The sequence below is a fragment of the Pelodiscus sinensis genome, chromosome 5 (genome assembly GCF_049634645.1).
Source record: "Pelodiscus sinensis isolate JC-2024 chromosome 5, ASM4963464v1, whole genome shotgun sequence".
In the NCBI taxonomy this organism is placed as follows: domain Eukaryota; kingdom Metazoa; phylum Chordata; order Testudines; family Trionychidae; genus Pelodiscus; species Pelodiscus sinensis.
The window spans coordinates 76644716-76662344 of NC_134715.1; the positions used below are offsets into that span (position 1 = coordinate 76644716).

The 17629-nt window shown below is 42.3% G+C and overlaps 1 protein-coding gene across 6 annotated transcripts in view; it reads left to right on the forward strand.

Annotated features, from left to right (window-relative positions):
• SNX25 (sorting nexin 25) overlaps positions 1-17629 on the forward strand; it is a 134096-nt gene that overhangs the window by 14904 nt on the left and 101563 nt on the right. For all 6 annotated transcript variants that reach the window (XR_012904267.1, XM_075930320.1, XM_075930319.1 and 3 more), the window contains exons 2-3: positions 6184-6268; positions 11455-11671. Coding sequence is in view for 5 of the 6 variants with exons in the window: in XM_075930320.1 (XP_075786435.1) it covers positions 6184-6268; positions 11455-11671 (302 nt within the window). In the remaining variant the exon portion in view is untranslated. The remainder of the gene's footprint in view (positions 1-6183; positions 6269-11454; positions 11672-17629) is intronic.

The window sequence follows — 17629 nt, forward strand, 5'->3', positions numbered from 1 at the left end:
TCAAACAATGGTTGCTGCATGCCTGAGAGTCCTGGAAGGAGCATCTGTGGGCTGGATCTGTGTGGCATGGTGGGCCTAATCCAGCCCGCAAAAGGTATCTTGTCCACCCCTGCTGTAAACTGTGCACCTGTGTGGGTGTGCATTCATTTTTTGAGCCCTGTGCAGAGTTTGAGCTCCCCACACAGGCAGGGAGCTCAGCTGGTGGGCTGGGGAAGGAGCAGGAGGGGCACTCATCTACCCTCTAAGAGGAGCAGCCTGCTATATATGGAGAATCTGGCTCTAGCCTCTATCCCAGAGCTGGGCAAAAGATTATCTGTGGGCTGGATCTGGCTGTGAGAGCCTCTGCCTGTCCCGCACCTGCTTGGCACTCAGGAAATCTGGGTGCAGGGCCATGTGTGTGTTTCTGAATGCTGAGAGCCTGGAGGGAGGGGAGACAGGCTTCTCATGCTGCTCCCACTCCCACTAGCTCCCATTGGCTAGTTTTGACCAATAGCAGCTGCCTGTTTGCAGGACAGTCAGCATGTGAAGTGTCCCTCATCCCCCAGGCTCATAGCATTCAGTTCAGAGCAATAAACATGACTCCTGCAGCTCCCCTGAGCACATACAGGGGCTGGAAGGCAGGGACCCTGACTAAGGAACCTGCTAGCACCCCAGTCCCTCCCATCCTTCCCCACCCCTCTGCCTGCCTTTTGCCCTCCTACCCCATGTAATCCAAACTTTCCACACCCCTGCTCCAGCCCCCATACTCCTTCCCAGACACTGTAGCCCCTCCTCAGGTCACAAATCCCTCTCAGACGTTGCACCCCAATCCACGATCCATGGTCACAGCCCAGATCCCCGCACCCCGTCCTGTACTCCTGCTCCAGGTCACAATGTCCTCCCAGGGATTGCACACCTTCCTCACCCCAGTCGGTTGTCTCAGGTCATGATCCCCTCCTTCAACCAAACTCCCTCCCAGATTTCACACCCTAATCCGGTACCCCAAGCTCCCTTCTGCACCCAACCTCCATCCCAGACATTCTACCTCTTCCATGAATATAATGGAAGAGGGCGGCCCTCAACCACTTACCAAATTCTTGGAGTGGCCCCCCCCATCAAAAATTATTGCTCCCCCTTGTTAATGGCTTAAATTAAGAAAGAAAAAGATTCTTTTAACAGATTTTTTTGAATGCTGCAGATATCTAAAACTGACCTTAATGATTTTTTAAAAATCCTGTGTTACTAATTAATAGATGGTAAACTATATTGCATTAAGGCCAGATCTTTGCTATAGTGTAGAGTTCTGGTTCTTATGAGTCAGAAGCAGCAAGTCCTAGTTGTGATGCTAGCTGTTCTGTAGGATGAAAACTTACTTTCAAGATCTTTGAAACATGCATCTGTCTGTTAGAAAGGATGATAAGACATGTATTCCAAGGTCTCAGAGGGGTAACCATGTTAATCTATAACTAAAAACACTTAAATAATAACAATGATCCTGTAGCACCTTAGAGCAGTGGTGTGCAACCTTTTTCCTGGTGCAACACTATTAAATTTCCTTAGAAATCTAAGTGGAATTCTTGTGCATCTGATTCTCCATTTCTTTTTAAATTGAGTGATTGTGCATAATTTTATTTCCCTCCTGTAAGGCACAGAAATCATTGTACATTTGCTGTATGAGACAAATTGTCCCAAACTAACAAGTCAGAACCTTAAAAATATTCTTGTTAGTATTTTTCAGGCTCAGAAGAATGTCTAGAAAACCCTCAGCTGTCCAAAACTATTCTTTCTGCTTGAGGAGAAAGAAGTCCCTCTTCTTGCATGTGGCATTCCAGATTAGTGGAACTCTTTACTTGTTTATTACTTTAGCTTTTAAGTGCTAGGAGACATTCATATGAAAGAACTCGGTAAAATTGTATAAGGTTAATTCACTGATTGTGCGTATGATTTATAATTATTGCTTTAATGGTAACATGTAAAGTCTCTGGGGATTGGAACCTATTAGAAGTGTACTGAGTTAGGCACTGTACATGTATCATAATAAAAAGATAGTGTATCAATTGCACCAAATTGCACTGAGCCACTACTCCTTTTTTTTTTTTTTTTTTTTTTAAATCAGGGTTGCAGTTTTGGCAGATATAAATTCTAACGTTTCATCTGTTAGGGAGACTTCTCCCCAGATTTAGCAGAAAGATTTTAGCACATTTTTCCCACCTCCTTCAATAACTTTAATAGTTATGAATAGCACATATTCATCAAGGGACTGAGCTCCTTTCTGTATTTATAAGTGGTCCTGGAATAACTTACAACTGCCTCACATCCATGCACAAATTCTCTCTTATTGACAGATCTGTGCACTTAAGTAAATATAATTAGTCTGAAAAAATTTCAGAAACAATGAATGGTCCTACAGCACCTTACAGGCAAAAAACAAAAGTGGATAATATCATGAGCTTCCGACGGCACAACCCACTTCATGATATTATCTACATTTTTGTTAGTCTCTAAAGTGCTGCAGGACCATTTATTTTAAACAAAATACAGGACAATGTAGCACTTTAAAGACTAACAAGATGGTTTATTAGATGATGAGCTTTCGTGGGCCAGACCCACTTCCTCAGATCAAATAGTGGAAGAAAATAGTCACAACTATATACACCAAATGATACAATTAAAAAAAATGAACACATATGAAAAGGACAAATCACATTTTAGAACAGAAGGGGGATGCAGGGGAGGGGGGAAGGAAGGTAAATGTCTGTGAGTTAATGATATTCGAGGTGGGGAAAGGTAGATGTCTGTGAGCTAATGGTATTAGAGGTGATAATTGGGGAAGCTATCTTCGTAATGGGTAAGGTAGTTGGTGTCTTTGTTGAGCCTCCCGCGGTGAGTGTCGAATTTTAGCATGAATGACAGTTCAGAGGATTCCCTTTCAAGTGCAGATTTGAAAGTCTTCTGGAGTAGGATGCAGGTGATTAGGTCATTGAGACAGTGTCCTTTCTGGTTGAAATGACAAGAAACTGTTTTTTCTTTGTGATCCTGTCTAATATCTGTTTTGTGGGCATTGATCCTTTGGCGCCCTCCCCCCCCGCTGCCTCTGTCAGAAAGAGGCAGCAAGGGGAGGGGGGAAAAAAGGGTACTTCAAAGCAGCAGCACCATGTGGAGCCCGAGGCCAAACCTGGGGCTCCGTGTGGCGCTGCCACTTTGAAACGCTGTTGGGAGCTGTGGCATTTCAAAGCGGCAGTGCTGCATGGAGCCCAGGATCAGCTGGGGATTCCCCTACTGATCCTGGGCTGCACAGGGTGCTGCTGCTTTGAAATGCTGTGGGGAGCCCAGTGTTAGGCTTCGCCCAGCGATTCAAAGTGGTAGTGCTGCATGGAGCCTGGGGTCAGCGGGGGAGTCCCCTGCTGATCCCGCACTTTGTGCAGCACTGCTGCTTTGAAATGCTGCGGGGAGAATGGCATCCGGGTCACTGTGGCATTTCAAAATGGCAACACCCATGGAGCCTGTGATCAGCTGGGGACTCCCCTGCTACTCCGGGTTCCATGTGGTGCTGCCACGTTGAAATGCCATGAGAAACCTGGCATCGGGCTGCACCCAGCATTTCAAAGAGGCAGCACCATGTGGAGCCCAGGATCAGCTGGCATCCATAGCTGATCCCAGGCTCCACATAGCGCTTTCACTCTATTGACTAATCGAACAGTTGATGCAAAGTGCATTGACTATTTGATTGCTCGGTTAGTTGATATTTAACATCCTTAATATATAGATACGTTGCCTGCTCTCTTCGTGTGGGAGTTAAGCCAGAAGTTGGGCGACAGAATGATTTAAACCCAGGAAGGACTACCAGGCCTCCAAGGAATTCAGGGCATGGAAGTGGACTGAACTAGGGATGTTAAATGGCGTTTAATCAGCTAATTGATTAGTTGATGGAATATCCATCGATTAGTCAATTAGTTGATTGTGGGGGGAGGGGAGGACTGCAAAGCCACAGCGAAGTTAGCTCCCAGCCTCGGGAGCGAACCCCACTGCAGCTCTGCCTTTTAAATGTATTAAGAGCCACCGGGCTTTTAATACGTTTAAAAGGCTGAAGCACAGTGGGGGGTGGGAGACTGGGCATAAGTCAGGAATTAGCTGTCTTAATACATTTAAAAAGCACAAGCACAGCGGGTGGGAGGAGAAGGGGGACTGGGTGCAAGCCGGGAATCAGCTGATTCCCAACTCGCACCCAGTCCCCTGCTACTCCTCTGCCTCCTCTCCCCCAGCATCATCTCCGTGAGGAGGGTAAACCAGCTTTTAAGCCGACTCTCCCCAGCACTGGCTCCAGCTCCCCCCTTTGATACCTCTCTCTGATAGAGGCACCAAGGGGCAGGAGAAAGCAACTAGTCGAGTCAGTAATTACGGTTGCCAGATGGTTGAAACAAAAATACCAAACACCCCCCCCCCCCCCAAAAAAAGAAAACACCGGGAAAAATTCTCTTGAGGGGGAAAAAAAAAAAGGTGGGGAGAGAGCAATGTTGTTGAGCAAAAAAAAAAAAAAAAAATTAAAATAAAACATTATTAAAACAGCATATCTCCTTTAAGGCTATGTCTAGACTACATGGCTCCGTCGACGTTTATTCGGCATAGTCAAAGAAGCAGGAATTTAAATAATCCCTGCTTCATTAAAATAAAAATGGCCACCACTCTGTCCCGATGATCAGCTGATCCGGCACAGCACGGCAGTCTAGACGTGGCACGGTCGACAAAGGAAGCCTTTGTCAACCGCTCTGGTATGCCTCGTGAAATGAGGTTTACTGGAGCAGTCGACAAAGGCTTCCTTTGACTATGCCGAATAAACTATTTTACATGGCTTCGTTGACAGAGCCATATAGTCTAGATGTAGCCTAAGAGTGAGTGCAGGGATAGGAACAGGGGAGTGGTTGAGCACTAAGACCCAGGGGAGTCATTGCTTCCCCTTGGTCTTTTTGCAGGTAGCCTTGTGGAACCATGTAAGCTTGGGGTCTGGAGTTGGGGGGGCTGGGGGTGTTGGGGGCCAGGGGGGTTGGAGGGGAGGCCAGGTGCTGAGTGTTTGTAGGGTTGCTAGGTGCCTGGCATTTTCGCCTTCTGGATGGGGAAAAAGATCAGAAAATACCGGACATCTTAGGTATTTTCTGATTTTTATTTATTTTTTTTTTTACTGGACAGGAGGTGAAAATACCAGACTGTCTGGGTGAATACCGGACACCTGGCAACCCTATCAGTAATTGAGTATCTAATAAGCACATACTTACTGGATAGTCAACTAGTTGCTTAAATCCCTAGACTGAACGACAAAGGGATCATGAGTAAATAAAGGAAAATGTGTATTTAGTCGCAATTAGGGTATTTTTCTTTGTTTTGCCTGTTTGGTTAAACTTCTCTGTGTGAATCCATGCCTTCCCTCCCCCACTCACCATTTCAGCTATAGCCCAAAGAGCTATGGTTCTTTGTGTTTTTGATGTATTATTTTCTTAATTGCTGTGTAACACTTAACAACCAGGTATGCTTTATCAAGTATATCTTTTTGTTTTGTTAATAAAATCACCTTTTTTAAGGTGATGATTTGATTCTTGTGTCCTGAAGAGAAACAGGAGGTCTCTGTGTGTCTGCCTAGACTGAGAGGTCAGCTATCAGAGACTGCAGTTTGTTTTCTCTTTTTTCCCCCCCAAGCTCTCTTGTGATAAAAGAGTTGTAGGGTACCCCTCTGGAAGAAGTCCAAGTGCTTTTCTTCCTGGGTTCAGGAAGAAAGGGGTTTCTTTTATGTCACTTGGTGGTGGCAGCTACCTCCCAAGACCAGGGGGATCTATGACGTTGGGGAGTTTTTAAGCAGAAGGCTATAGAGGCAAGGTATTTTTAAGGTCTCTTGCAGGTGCCCTCCTTCTATACTCAGAGTGTCAGAGTGGGGAACAGCCCTGATAAGGGCTGTAAATGGGAGATGATTCCTTTTAGCAACTAAATAGAATTATTTTAAAGCAGAGGATTTATACCCCGAATGTGTCCTAAAATTCTTACAGTAAGTGCTCACATCAACCTTATAGGAACATGTCATTGATTTGTTTTAATAATTTAGATAGCTGTAGTGTTGTATAAAAAGTAGATGATTTTACCTGAAAAGCTGAATAGCTGGAGCCGGGCAGCAGCAAGTTTCTTCTTCTGTCTTTAGTAATATGTGTTCTTTTATTTCAGAGTCACTTGTCTGCAAGTGCACATGAATCTCTTCAGTCTCGGAGGGTGGTCATTTCTCATAATATGGATAAAGCTTTGAAAGAAGGTGAGTCCTAATTGAGAATATGTATGGGTAGATTGTAAATCTCTGCTCATATTGGAGAACAGTTACTTGCAAAACAGTTACTTGCAAAAGTAATCCCATTTACATTTTAGGAGACTACTTGCAAAGTGACATGCTACTCAACAGTGTGTAAACATATCCAAATATGACTCAAAATTCTTCAGATGCAACACATTTTGTCCTAGATTAAAATAATGGTGGAAGGAATTATATCTTCACAAGATGTAATAATTCTATAAACATAGTAAGTTGCATAATGTAAAGGTTTCACAATAACGGGCATCTCTTCATTGTAAAATACAAAGAAAAACTCAAATGTAGTTATTTTGAACAGGTATCTTTTATTGGACCAACTTCTAATGATGAGAGAGACAAGCTTTCAAGTTTACACAGAGCTCTTCTCTAATGTTGTTAAACTAGCTGTTATAACTTTTAATGATCTCTACTAGTGCTGATGTTGTTTGCTATCTGCCTCTATACACAAACTTCAAATTTTAAGTGCATTTGTAAGCAGCAGTTGTAGTTTTTTCTTCAGGAAGTTCTTATGAACTACCAAGACCTATTATGCTCATGCTTTCTCTTCATATTCCCCAGAATTTTTGTTCTGTTCTCGTTATCTCTATCTCTATCTCTATCTCTAATCTCTAATCTCTATCTCTATCTCTATCTCTATCTCTATCTCTATCTCTATCTCTATCTCTATCTCTATCTCTATCTCTATCTCTATCTCTATCTCTATCTCTATCTCTATCTCTATCTCTATCTATCTCTGAGATAACAAACTCTGCCATTGAACCTTTGGGATTTGATCAGATGAATACTTTTTCACTTCACTGTAATGCCCAGAGGATTGTGCTCTGTAGCTCAAAATAAATACTGATTAACAGCTGCCTATGTATTCGGATTTAGGTGTTTTTTCTGTACAAATGTTATTACTATAAATTGAGTCATAAAAATTGTTGAAAATTGAAAGGGGAAAAATTGTGATTTGGAAAAGGTTCTTAAGAAAATTAGAATGATAGGGTCTTGAGTTAATATCAAGATCATCTTCAGCCAGGGCTGAAGCCGGAGCCCCATGACAGCACGGGGACAGAGTCTTCTGGCAACCCTCTGGAGCGCAGGCCAGGGCACCACGGCAGCCCCCAGGAGCATGGGGCTGGAGTTGGAGCCCCGTGGCAGCATGGGGCCAAATCCCCTGATAGCCTTAAAGCACAGAGCTGGGGCCGGAGCTGTGCAGTAGCCCCTGGAGTGTGGGGCCATGGCTAGAGCCCCACGGCAGTTCCCCCCCGGGAGTGTAGGGCAGAGCCCTGTGGCAGGAGCTGAAGCCTGTGCTGCCCAGAGAACAAGCAACATCTAAGCAAGTAGTCCAGCCAGGCTGGGAGAGAAGGTGAGGCCAGGTGCCTGCTGGGGCCGCCTGCCAGCAGCAGGCGATAGGTTTGGGGCCTTGTGGCAGGAGATCTCCCCTGGTCTGGCAAATTCTCTCATTTGGGACCAGTCCTAATGGTGCCAGATCAGGGAGGTCTAATCTGTACCATGAAAATATGTGCTTGTGCATCTGAAATTGCCCTACTTAGTCAAGATCCCATTATATCTGTGGTCCCCAACATGGCACCCGTGGGGGCATTTGCATGCGCCCGCCAGGTGCTCGGGGCTGGCCTGGCCCCGGGCACATGGCGCGGCGCTTGTGGGGAGCGTCGGCCCCGGGCGCGCAGCGCTTGCAGGGGGGAGCGCCGGCCCCAGGCGCGCGGCGCTTGCGGGGTGGGGGGAGCGCCGGCCCCGGGTGCGCGGCGCTTGGAGGGGGCACCGGCCCCGGGCGCGTGGCTATGGGGGGGCCCCGGCCCCGGGCATGCGGCTATGGGGGGATGCCCTTGGGCGCTCAAGTGTTCCCGGCCCCTGGCGCCCGGCGGGCGAACGGCCACGCCCCCTGGTGCCCGACAACCTCAAAAGGTTGGGGACCACTGCATTATATTACCACAAATGATGCCCAGATGTACAGAGTACCATTCTTAATCACCGTCTTCAGTAGGCCTCCATCGTTGAGCAACTGTTGCTGTCAGTCTCTTTAGTCAGTGTTTTAGGCAGTCTTCACTGTAATAACTTCCTTGCTTTCTGTTTTTTATTTTATTTTTGTTGTATTTGATGTACTAGTCAAGAATACTTGATTGTTCTCCTTGGCCACTGAGGACATTAGGAAAAAATTCCTAACAGTTAGGGTGGTTAAACATTGGAATAAATTAGGGATGTTAAATATCAGTTAATAGAATAGTCAATTAACCTCATGAATTCTTATCAGTTAGTCAATTATTCTATTGTCCCTGGGCAGCCCATGTCCGGGGAGGAGCAGTCTGAGCTCCTGGACCCAGCATGAGCCAGAAATGAGTTGGGCTGCCTGCCCATTTGACTCTTAATACACTTTAAATGCAGAGCCGCAGTGGGCGTAGGTCCAGGACCCAGTCCAGGCTGGGATGGAGATGGGCTGCTGGCCAGCCTGCTAAAAATTTACTGGAAAGGGGTGGAGGGGAGAAAACGTGTGAAGTTTATAGCATTAATCTACAATCTTTTGCTTATTGTTTATCAGTTAGTCAACTATACTATTATATCCCTAGAATAAATTGCCTAGGGAGGTTGTGGAGTCTCCATCACTGGAGATACTTAAGAGCAGGTTGGATAGACATTTATCAGGGTCGATCTAGTCTGTGCTTGATCCTTCCGTGAGGTCAGGGCACTGGACTTGATGACTTTTCAAGGTCCCTTCCTGTTCTTGTATTCTGTGAGTCTATGATTCTTTGAACAATAAAGAAACCAGACTGGGCGGATTGCCATCAGCAAAAACAATGGACTATGGAATAACTTGACCTTCCTGTGGGTGTTTTGGCCAGTCTATAAGCAGTTGCTGCTATAACACTGCAAGCACAGGTGCCTAGACAACATGCCATCTTGGGATGTCAGTATTTTTCCACAAATCTGTCTGGGAACTAAGTTTTGAAATAAAGGAGTCTCATATGCAAAAGATCTATAAAGCATTGTCTGGGTCTTCACTCACCACACAAAAAGACTCTTGGAAACACCTGAGAAACAAAGACTGAACTTGAAGAAGTATTGGACCCAGGCTAAAGGGATTTTTAGTGTGTATTTGAAAGATCTGGGGAATCCAAACTGTAAAGCAAGTGGAGTTTTCCCTCTAAGAATAGTTTGCCTATACCATTAGTTAGATTGGATATGTATAGCAGATTCTCACCTTATCTAGTATATTAAGCTTAGGTTGTGGTTTTGTTTATTTGCTAGGTAGTCTGCTTTGATCTGTTTGCTATCCCTTATAATAACTGAATCTCTCTTTTGTAGTTAAGACATTTATTTTATGTTTTAATCTAAAGCAGTTTGAAGTGAAGTGTGTGGAAATCGTAGCTCAAGGGGCAAAAGCTGTTGCATATTCCTCACCACATTGAGGGGTGAACTTTATGAGCTTATGCTTAAGAGCTCGCTGTTCATGGAAGATGGTATAATTTTGGGCAAACACTCTAGAAGGGGTATGTGTCTAGGGAACTGGGAGTTGCCTTGACTGTAGCCTTTCTATTGTTGGTCCATGGAGAGAGCTTGCATGTAACTGCAGCTGGGCGTATCCCTACCTGTTTGCATGCTTGTGGAAGTGTCAGACTGGGAACATGTGTGCAATTTGTCACTGGAGCACAATGTGAACCCAGATTTGTGGGTCAGAAGGCTCAGCGGTATCCCAGTTCCAGGGACACGTTGGTGGGGAGCCCATCACAATAGAATGCTCAGATTGAAAAACCTATTAAATAGAGCTGGTTAAAACTCTGACATTCTTTGCAATGGGAAATTCTGGCATTTCAAAATTTCCTTCATCCCAAATCAGAACAAAAAAGTCAAAAGTTTCTTGTAAAACAAAATTTCCAGAAAATGTAGTTTTGGAAATATTGAAGTGATCTTATGAAACGCCTTTGTTTTGACTGATATTAAAATAAAGCACTTGGATATTTTTGATAAAATTTTTACTAAAAGATGATTTCTCCTGAAATGTTTCAATCTAGTCAAATTGGCAGCTGAAAGGGCATGCAGCTCCCCACGCCTCTAGCATGTTGATAGGGAAAAAGAGATGCAAGTCCTTTTAAGTGCTTCTATTTAAAGGGCTTGTGCCTTCCTGGCACTTGTCAGGCAGCATTGTCTAGCAGCCGTGGGAACCCAGAGTCCTTTAAATAGAAACAGTTGAAAGGGATCACATGTCTCTGGCAATGTGCTAGAGGTGTGGGGAGCTGCATGCCCTTTCAGCTGTTTCTATTTAAAGGGCTCTCGTGTTCCCTGTGGCTGCTAGACAACGCTGTTACCTGACAGGTTCAGGGAAGGCACCAGCCCTTTAAATAGAAGCACTTAAAAGAGCTCACAGCTCCTGGTGCCTCTTGCACATTGCTAGGGAGCAAGAGATGCAAGCCCTTTAAATAGAATCAGTTAGAAGGGCTCGCGCCCCTCTCCCACTCCAAGGCAACACGGTAGGAGGTGGGGCCTGGAACTGCCTTGCAGACCAGATCAAAGTCCTAGGCGGGCTGGATCTGGACTGCTGAGAGGCCTTTGCCCACCCCTGCGTACAAAATACTGACAAATAAATTTTTTTCCCTAACTACTTTCATTTATAATAATCTTAGCTATTACTTATAACTATAGTCCAAATTTATGGAATTACGTTCTCCTCCAAGTTTATGGTGTGTCTCTTTAAAATTCTCTAATAGTGCTTTCCTTTTTGAAACTACTTTGATCTTATAATGTGGTTTAATATCACTGTCCTTCCATTGGGGTGGAAAAAATGCTGCCTCTACATGTCTTTGAAATCAAGGTTGTTTAGAGGTAAATATTAAGAACAAATTGCTTCGGTCCTCAGCAGACTTTGGAGATGCAGATAATTTATTAGTTCATATAATCATATTTTTGATGCAAGTATCTGTTTGACCAGTAACTTGTCTGACCAAATCCACTTGGGGTAATCTGGTAATCTCTCAGCATCAGATTTCTTTAGGATAGCATTGTTACTCTTTCTTTTTTCGTTGGAGAGAGTATTTAAAACCCAAAGTAGAAACTAGGCAACTTGTTTTTGTGTTATCCTTTTGTGTTTTCTCCATATTAGCTGCTGCTATTCATTGTTTTGTTTCTTCTTTTAGTGTTTGACTACAGCTATAGAGATTACATTCTGTCCTGGTATGGGCATCTCAGCAAAGATGAAGGACAGCTGTACCACCTGCTATCTGAAGATTTTTGGGAAATTGCCAAGCAGCTGCGACAGAGGCTAAGTCACATTGATATAGTTAAGGTTGTCTGCAACGATGTAGTGAAAACTTTACTCACGCACTTCTGTGACCTTAAAGCAGCCAATGCCAGGTAAAAAGAAAAAAACCCTCACCAATGCTCATTCCCTGTTCCTCCAATATTTTAGTAGTATTTAAAGAGTTCACAATTGAGAGAGAAAGAAACAGCAACGACAGGCAGCATATAAGCATCAACGAAAAGTAACTTAAGATTTCTTACAGGTGCTGTTCTATTGTAATCCACGTCTCTGCCAGCTCTTTATATAGCTTCCTGTTGGCTTTTGCCGCAGCTCAGCCAGTTCTTGCAAGAACTGCATACCAGGGTGCATCTTGTTACTTTCACCTCTGCATATAAGTAACATACATAGTCCTTACTGGTGTTTGAGAGACACCTGCTATGCTTTTGGTCACTTAGGGAAAACACCTCTATGTCTTTTTAAAATAGGTCAACTTCATCACTCTATTTCTAGTCCTGTTCTTTGCTCACCATGCAAGACAGTAAGTGAATAATCTCTGAGGGTGCCATGAGACTGCAGTAGGATTTGGAAATGAAAACAGAAAGATGTGCACTCTTTCTCAGAAAAGTGCAAGTATTATTTCATAATCATCTTTCTCCCCCCGTGCTCCTAACATGAGGAAGCAAAGCCCCATGGTTTCTCTCTGAGAAGTTTCTCTTGAAAAAACAAGGTTGTTCTGTTAGTCAAATTGTTGGTCCATGTTTTTCTTCTATTATGAGTCTTTTCTTTGAGAGAGCTCTCTTTATACTGTGCCTGCGGACTACAAAGATTCGTTTCTCCTCTTAATACTGTGATTGCACTCAATCTGATACTTTAAGATGACTAGTAGTACTTTTAGCTGGCCATATGCATATGTATTCCTTATCTGAATGTACAGTATAAACTTAAATTATTCTAATTGAAGTTTTTTTTGGCTTGTGTAATGAGACCTTCAGGTTGTTTTGCCCACAGTGATATTTATTTGTGCTCTTTGCTTACAATGATGTACATGGCTGTTTCTGATATTGCTGCAGGGGAAAGACTTATTTCTTTGGCCCGTGACCATTCCACATGTTACCATTTTTCCTGCCTCCCTGAGCAGATAGTGTTAGGGCTCGTCTAGACTACATGGAAGATTCAAAAGAGGATATGCAAATTCCATGGGAATTCCATGGGAATTTGCATATCTTCTTCCGAGCTCGCTTTCGAAAGTGAAAGTAGTTGGGACGCGGCTTTTTCGGCAACTCCCCCTTTTTTTGACAATTTTTTTTCCTTAAAAAAATGAGGTTTACACGGCTTTTTGAAAAAAGGGAGGGATTGCCAAAAAAGCCACATCCCGACTACTTTCATTTTTGAAAATTCTGCTTTCCAAAGTGAGATTGGAAGAAGATATGCAAATTCTCTCTTGTCTTTTTTCTTAACAGAAACCAAATAAACAGGAGATCTTTATGTGCCTGCATTGGGGCACATATACAATTCTTTGTTAGCCTTTAATTTCAGTTCCAATATATTTGTGTGTTACTTGTTTCTCAACAATAGTAGACATCTTTTGGCTTTCTGATGCTCCTGACTATGTTCTCTGAGCGTGGTATTGTAGTTTGTCACTGTGACTTTTCAGCACGTCAGCTATGTCTAGAAGCAAAAGTTAGATGCCAAATACCTTTCCTTTTAGTTCAGTTAAAAAGAAGTTGGAGATATTTTTACTACTGTTTGTTAGTTAGTACAATACTTCAAATATTGATTAACAAAAAGCCTCCAATTTGAAGATGGAAAAATAATCAAAACTGTACTTTCCTCCTTTTGATGAGATGATAAAATTCTAACATTTGCTTTGTATGCCTTATTTCCTGTTTATAATTATGTCCATTTCAACTGTATCTTTATTTTTGGATGAGGACATTTGTATTTTCACTATTCTCGCTTACTGTAAAATTCGTCCTTTGTTTATTTTCCATTTCATTTGTTTTGCTTTGAGTTAATCATTGAGAATACCTGCTGAGGCTGGGACACATTAACATGCAAATGTAAAGTAAAGGTTGTGCCAAAAGTCCACTGTGCAATGATAATATTATTTCTTAATTTACAGATTAGCATTGCATGCAGATTAAAAAAACTCCTAAATGCCAAAAATGAAAAGATTAAAGGTTGATTACTCTTGCCACAAAATATAAGGTCCCGACACTGATGCTTAGAAGATACTTTTTGGTTTTAGGAGTATTCTGAGATTGTTAAATTAATCTAATTGTTCAGGTCTGTTTTGATTGCTGTGTTGCTCTCATATATCCGTGGGTTCCATTACGCAGTCTGAATCATCCCACTTATTGATCTGAACCTTAAGTACCACAAAAAACTTTTCAGCTCACAGGTCATTATAATTTTAAAAAAGCAAACAACACAACTGAGAACAACTCTGTATGTTGAATTGATACCTCTTAAGTGATAGTTTGGCTCTGAGTCTAAGATTTGGAAATTATGGTAAATTTAGATTGAAATTTAGATGCTTTGTCTTTTGTCTGGGATATTGAAACTCATTAATCTGGGTGAGCCAAATTATGGAATAATTTCCTGTTGTGATACTCTCTTAAATGTCTCCTGTGCATTGTGTTGTCTCCAAGTAATTTTATTACATATTATGGTAGCAAAGGGAGATTCATTCTTTGAGTACAGTAAGTGATCTAGAGCATTTGAAATACATCTTGTTCCATTTTTAGAGAGGATGTTATCCCCTGGCATGTCTGTTTAGGGGCTTCCTCATTCTGCTCATGAAGGAAGTCTGTCTGGCAAGGAAAGAAGCATTCTCGCCTTTGTGAGTCTAAAGACAGTAATCTCTTCTGCGGGAGGTTCATAGGGTTTTCCCACCCACTTCACTCCAGGTCATATTTTAAACTCATCCCTCTCCACCTTCCATTGCTAATAAAATAAATTAGAATGGCTAATTCTTCTAGTCCCATCTGGAGCTTTCTGAGATGCTGCAGTACTGGTAAAGGGCTGGAAAGAGCAATACAAGCTCTTCCCTTTTACAACTTCCCCGGAGTGTGACATTGGTGTATCAAGACCTGGAAGAGACTCTGCCATTCTTAATTTCTCCTGTAAAATTCCTATAGTTTATTTGTCTGTTAGGGTGTGTCTATACTGCACCCATAGCTCAAAATAAGCTATGCAATTTGAGCTACGAAAATTGCATAGTTATTTTGAGTCAATTTTGAAATACAGTAAACTTCCGATAATCCAGCACCTTTAGGACCCAGGGGGTGACAGATTATCAGATATGCCGGACTATTGGAAGGGGGGGCTATGAGGGGTCTGGGGTGAAGTGGGGGGGATGCGCCCCTCAGTGCAGCGGGACCAACCCAACAGCACCCCAGCTGCTCTGCCCCAGGCTTCCCCAAGCGGAGAAGCTGGAGGCAGAGCAGCTCCAATTGTCCAGCACTTCCGGGTTCCAGATGGTGCCAGACCATCAGGAGTGCCGGATCACTGGAGTTTTACTGTAGCTTATTTGAAGCTTGGATGTCGGACTAGCAAGCCCATTATATTTTGAAATAATGGGCATGCTCAAATGACGCGGAGTAGCTATTTTGAGATACCTCCTGCATCCCAAAATAGCACTGCAATGTAGATGTAGCCTTCATGTTCTCCCAGAGTATGAAAGGGGTTAGATACTTTGACCATGGGAGTTCTTGTTTATGTGCATTTAGTAAACAGATTTCCAGATTTGAGATTGGAAAGGAAATTTTACCCCAGGCATATTGGCTGAGGCATAATTATTTTTTTCCTTCTTTCTCTGGAGCTTTGAGCATGATGTTGCCTATTACAGGATGAGGTGAGCATATTCTACATGATAGATTTCTTGTAACACCAGGGAATGGGAATTGGTGAACTTCAATTCTTCTTGTGTTTTGTTTGTTTCTATGTGTCTGTTTCCTTAATATCTCATCCAAATGGCTGGTTTTGGCTTAAGTAAGGCAAAGAAAAGCTGAATGCCTGCCACGCTATTTTATTATGGATGGATCATGAGCTGAATAGAGTGGTGAATAAATCACTGAAACTTTTTCTCAGGGGTCTGGCGTAGGCACCATCTGTTGGTGGTAGCATAATCTTAGTTTTGGCCCTGCTAAAGAACAAAAAGCAGTCCAATTCTTGGAAACTATTCTCTGTGTCTTTCATAATATAAAATATTTGCTTTATTTTCCAAGTCGGAGAGGAAAAAATGCCTTTAGATGAAATGAAACAGTCTGAGATTGTAAGAGTTTGGCTGAGTAAGGTGAGATTCTAAGTTACACTGGGATTGGAGATAGTTTCCCCTTTACCCACTTATGGACCTAATGAGAGCAGTGCCCTTTGACCAGGTGTAATATCTCTGTTAGTGGCATTGGAGGTGAGTCTGCATTGTGAGCTTCTTACACTGACTTATTCTCTCATCACTTTTAATCTATAGTTTTATGTATTTTGATTTAAGAGTAAACAGTTTTTTCCAGAATTGGATAGTGAGTGATGGGCTGGTTTTTGGTAAAACAGTTTTGCAGGTTTTTGCTATTAGATTGACAAGGAGCATGTCTACACAGCAGTGTTATTTTGGAATAACTGACGCACAGACTTAAGCTATGCAGTTGACGTAGCTGAAGTTGTGTAGTTCATTTTGGCTTTAGCCCTGCTGTGTAGATGTGCCCAACGTGAGTCATAATTTAATGACATTAATCCCTTAAGGCAGCTGATCACTCTTGTTGATGAGGTTTTAGGTAAGTATGTAGCTCTTAGCAAAGTTATAGGGAAAACTGTCTCTTCCTGGAAACGATAATGTAGGAATAACATCAATTTCTCATTACAAAGCTGTCTGTTAGGTGTGGGTTTTTTTTCAGTAGTAATGTATAGTTTGGTTCTCAAATATCTTGGCTATCGTGGCTCCGTGTATTATGCTTGGTATACTTATTTCAGTGTATAGTGTAAAGTAATATTCAATGTAAAATAGAAAGCATTGTTACCATGAAGTCAGCAAGAGCTGGTACCAAGAGATCTTTATTGAACAAAGCCCCAGACATATAGCTGGAGTACAGGTTCCCATGTTTTCTTTTTCTTTTATAATTCCATTTGTCTCCTACAGTTTAAGTATGCCAAGAACTGCTTATCCTGCTAACCCTCTGAAAACTAATATCAAGAAGATTAACATGAATTTGAGAGGTTGTTGTGATGAGAACAGATATTGGAAAAGATGAGAATAAAGAAGTTATGAAATAGCCCTTGAATAAGTATATTTTAAAGTACCTCTTGACTAGTGCCAGTTTCTAGTGTTGGGCTTCTGTGAATGAAGACTTTGCCAGAAGAATTCATGGCGTTCTAATTTTATGTTTGTAATACACTAGACATAGAGGCTTCAATTAGGATTGGGGGGTCGCAGTGTACTTGGTTCTCCACCAGTATGTGTTTGTAATCCACTACAGACTGTCTTTGATAACAGACTCAAATCCTTTGTAGAAGGTTATAACACACAAACTAATAACTACACTGTGAAGCACAATCTCAGTTATGTTTCTATAGTTATTCTTTGTTTAAACAATACATGCCATTAAAGAGACCCTTGATGATGTGTGTTGATTAAATGGGTGTTAGGAATATTTGGGGATAGACTTTCTTCTGACTGTGGATATGTTTTTCATTGTCTTATGTATCTTACTTTTTGTCTTTATTGTGATGTTTTCATGTACAAGTCTAAATCAACTTATTTCATTTCTTAGAAGTTTCAAACAGATCAAGCAATTTTAATTCTGCTACAAGAAGTATAAAGATCTCAGAGAGACACAGGTAAAGAGATGCAAACTGCATGTTGCCCTCCATAGTTCCCAGGGCTGCTTTGTTGTAAACGTGTGCTGAGTACAGAATGTGCGATAGAAATCTTTTATGATTTGTTGCATGCACACTTGAGCTCACCCATTTCACTGTCAAGATGATTAAGAGCTAAATCTAACTTTTTGTGAGACTTCTTTTCTGAAAGACAATAATTAAAGAAATAGAGGAAGCCCAAAAGGAATGATTTTCCATGG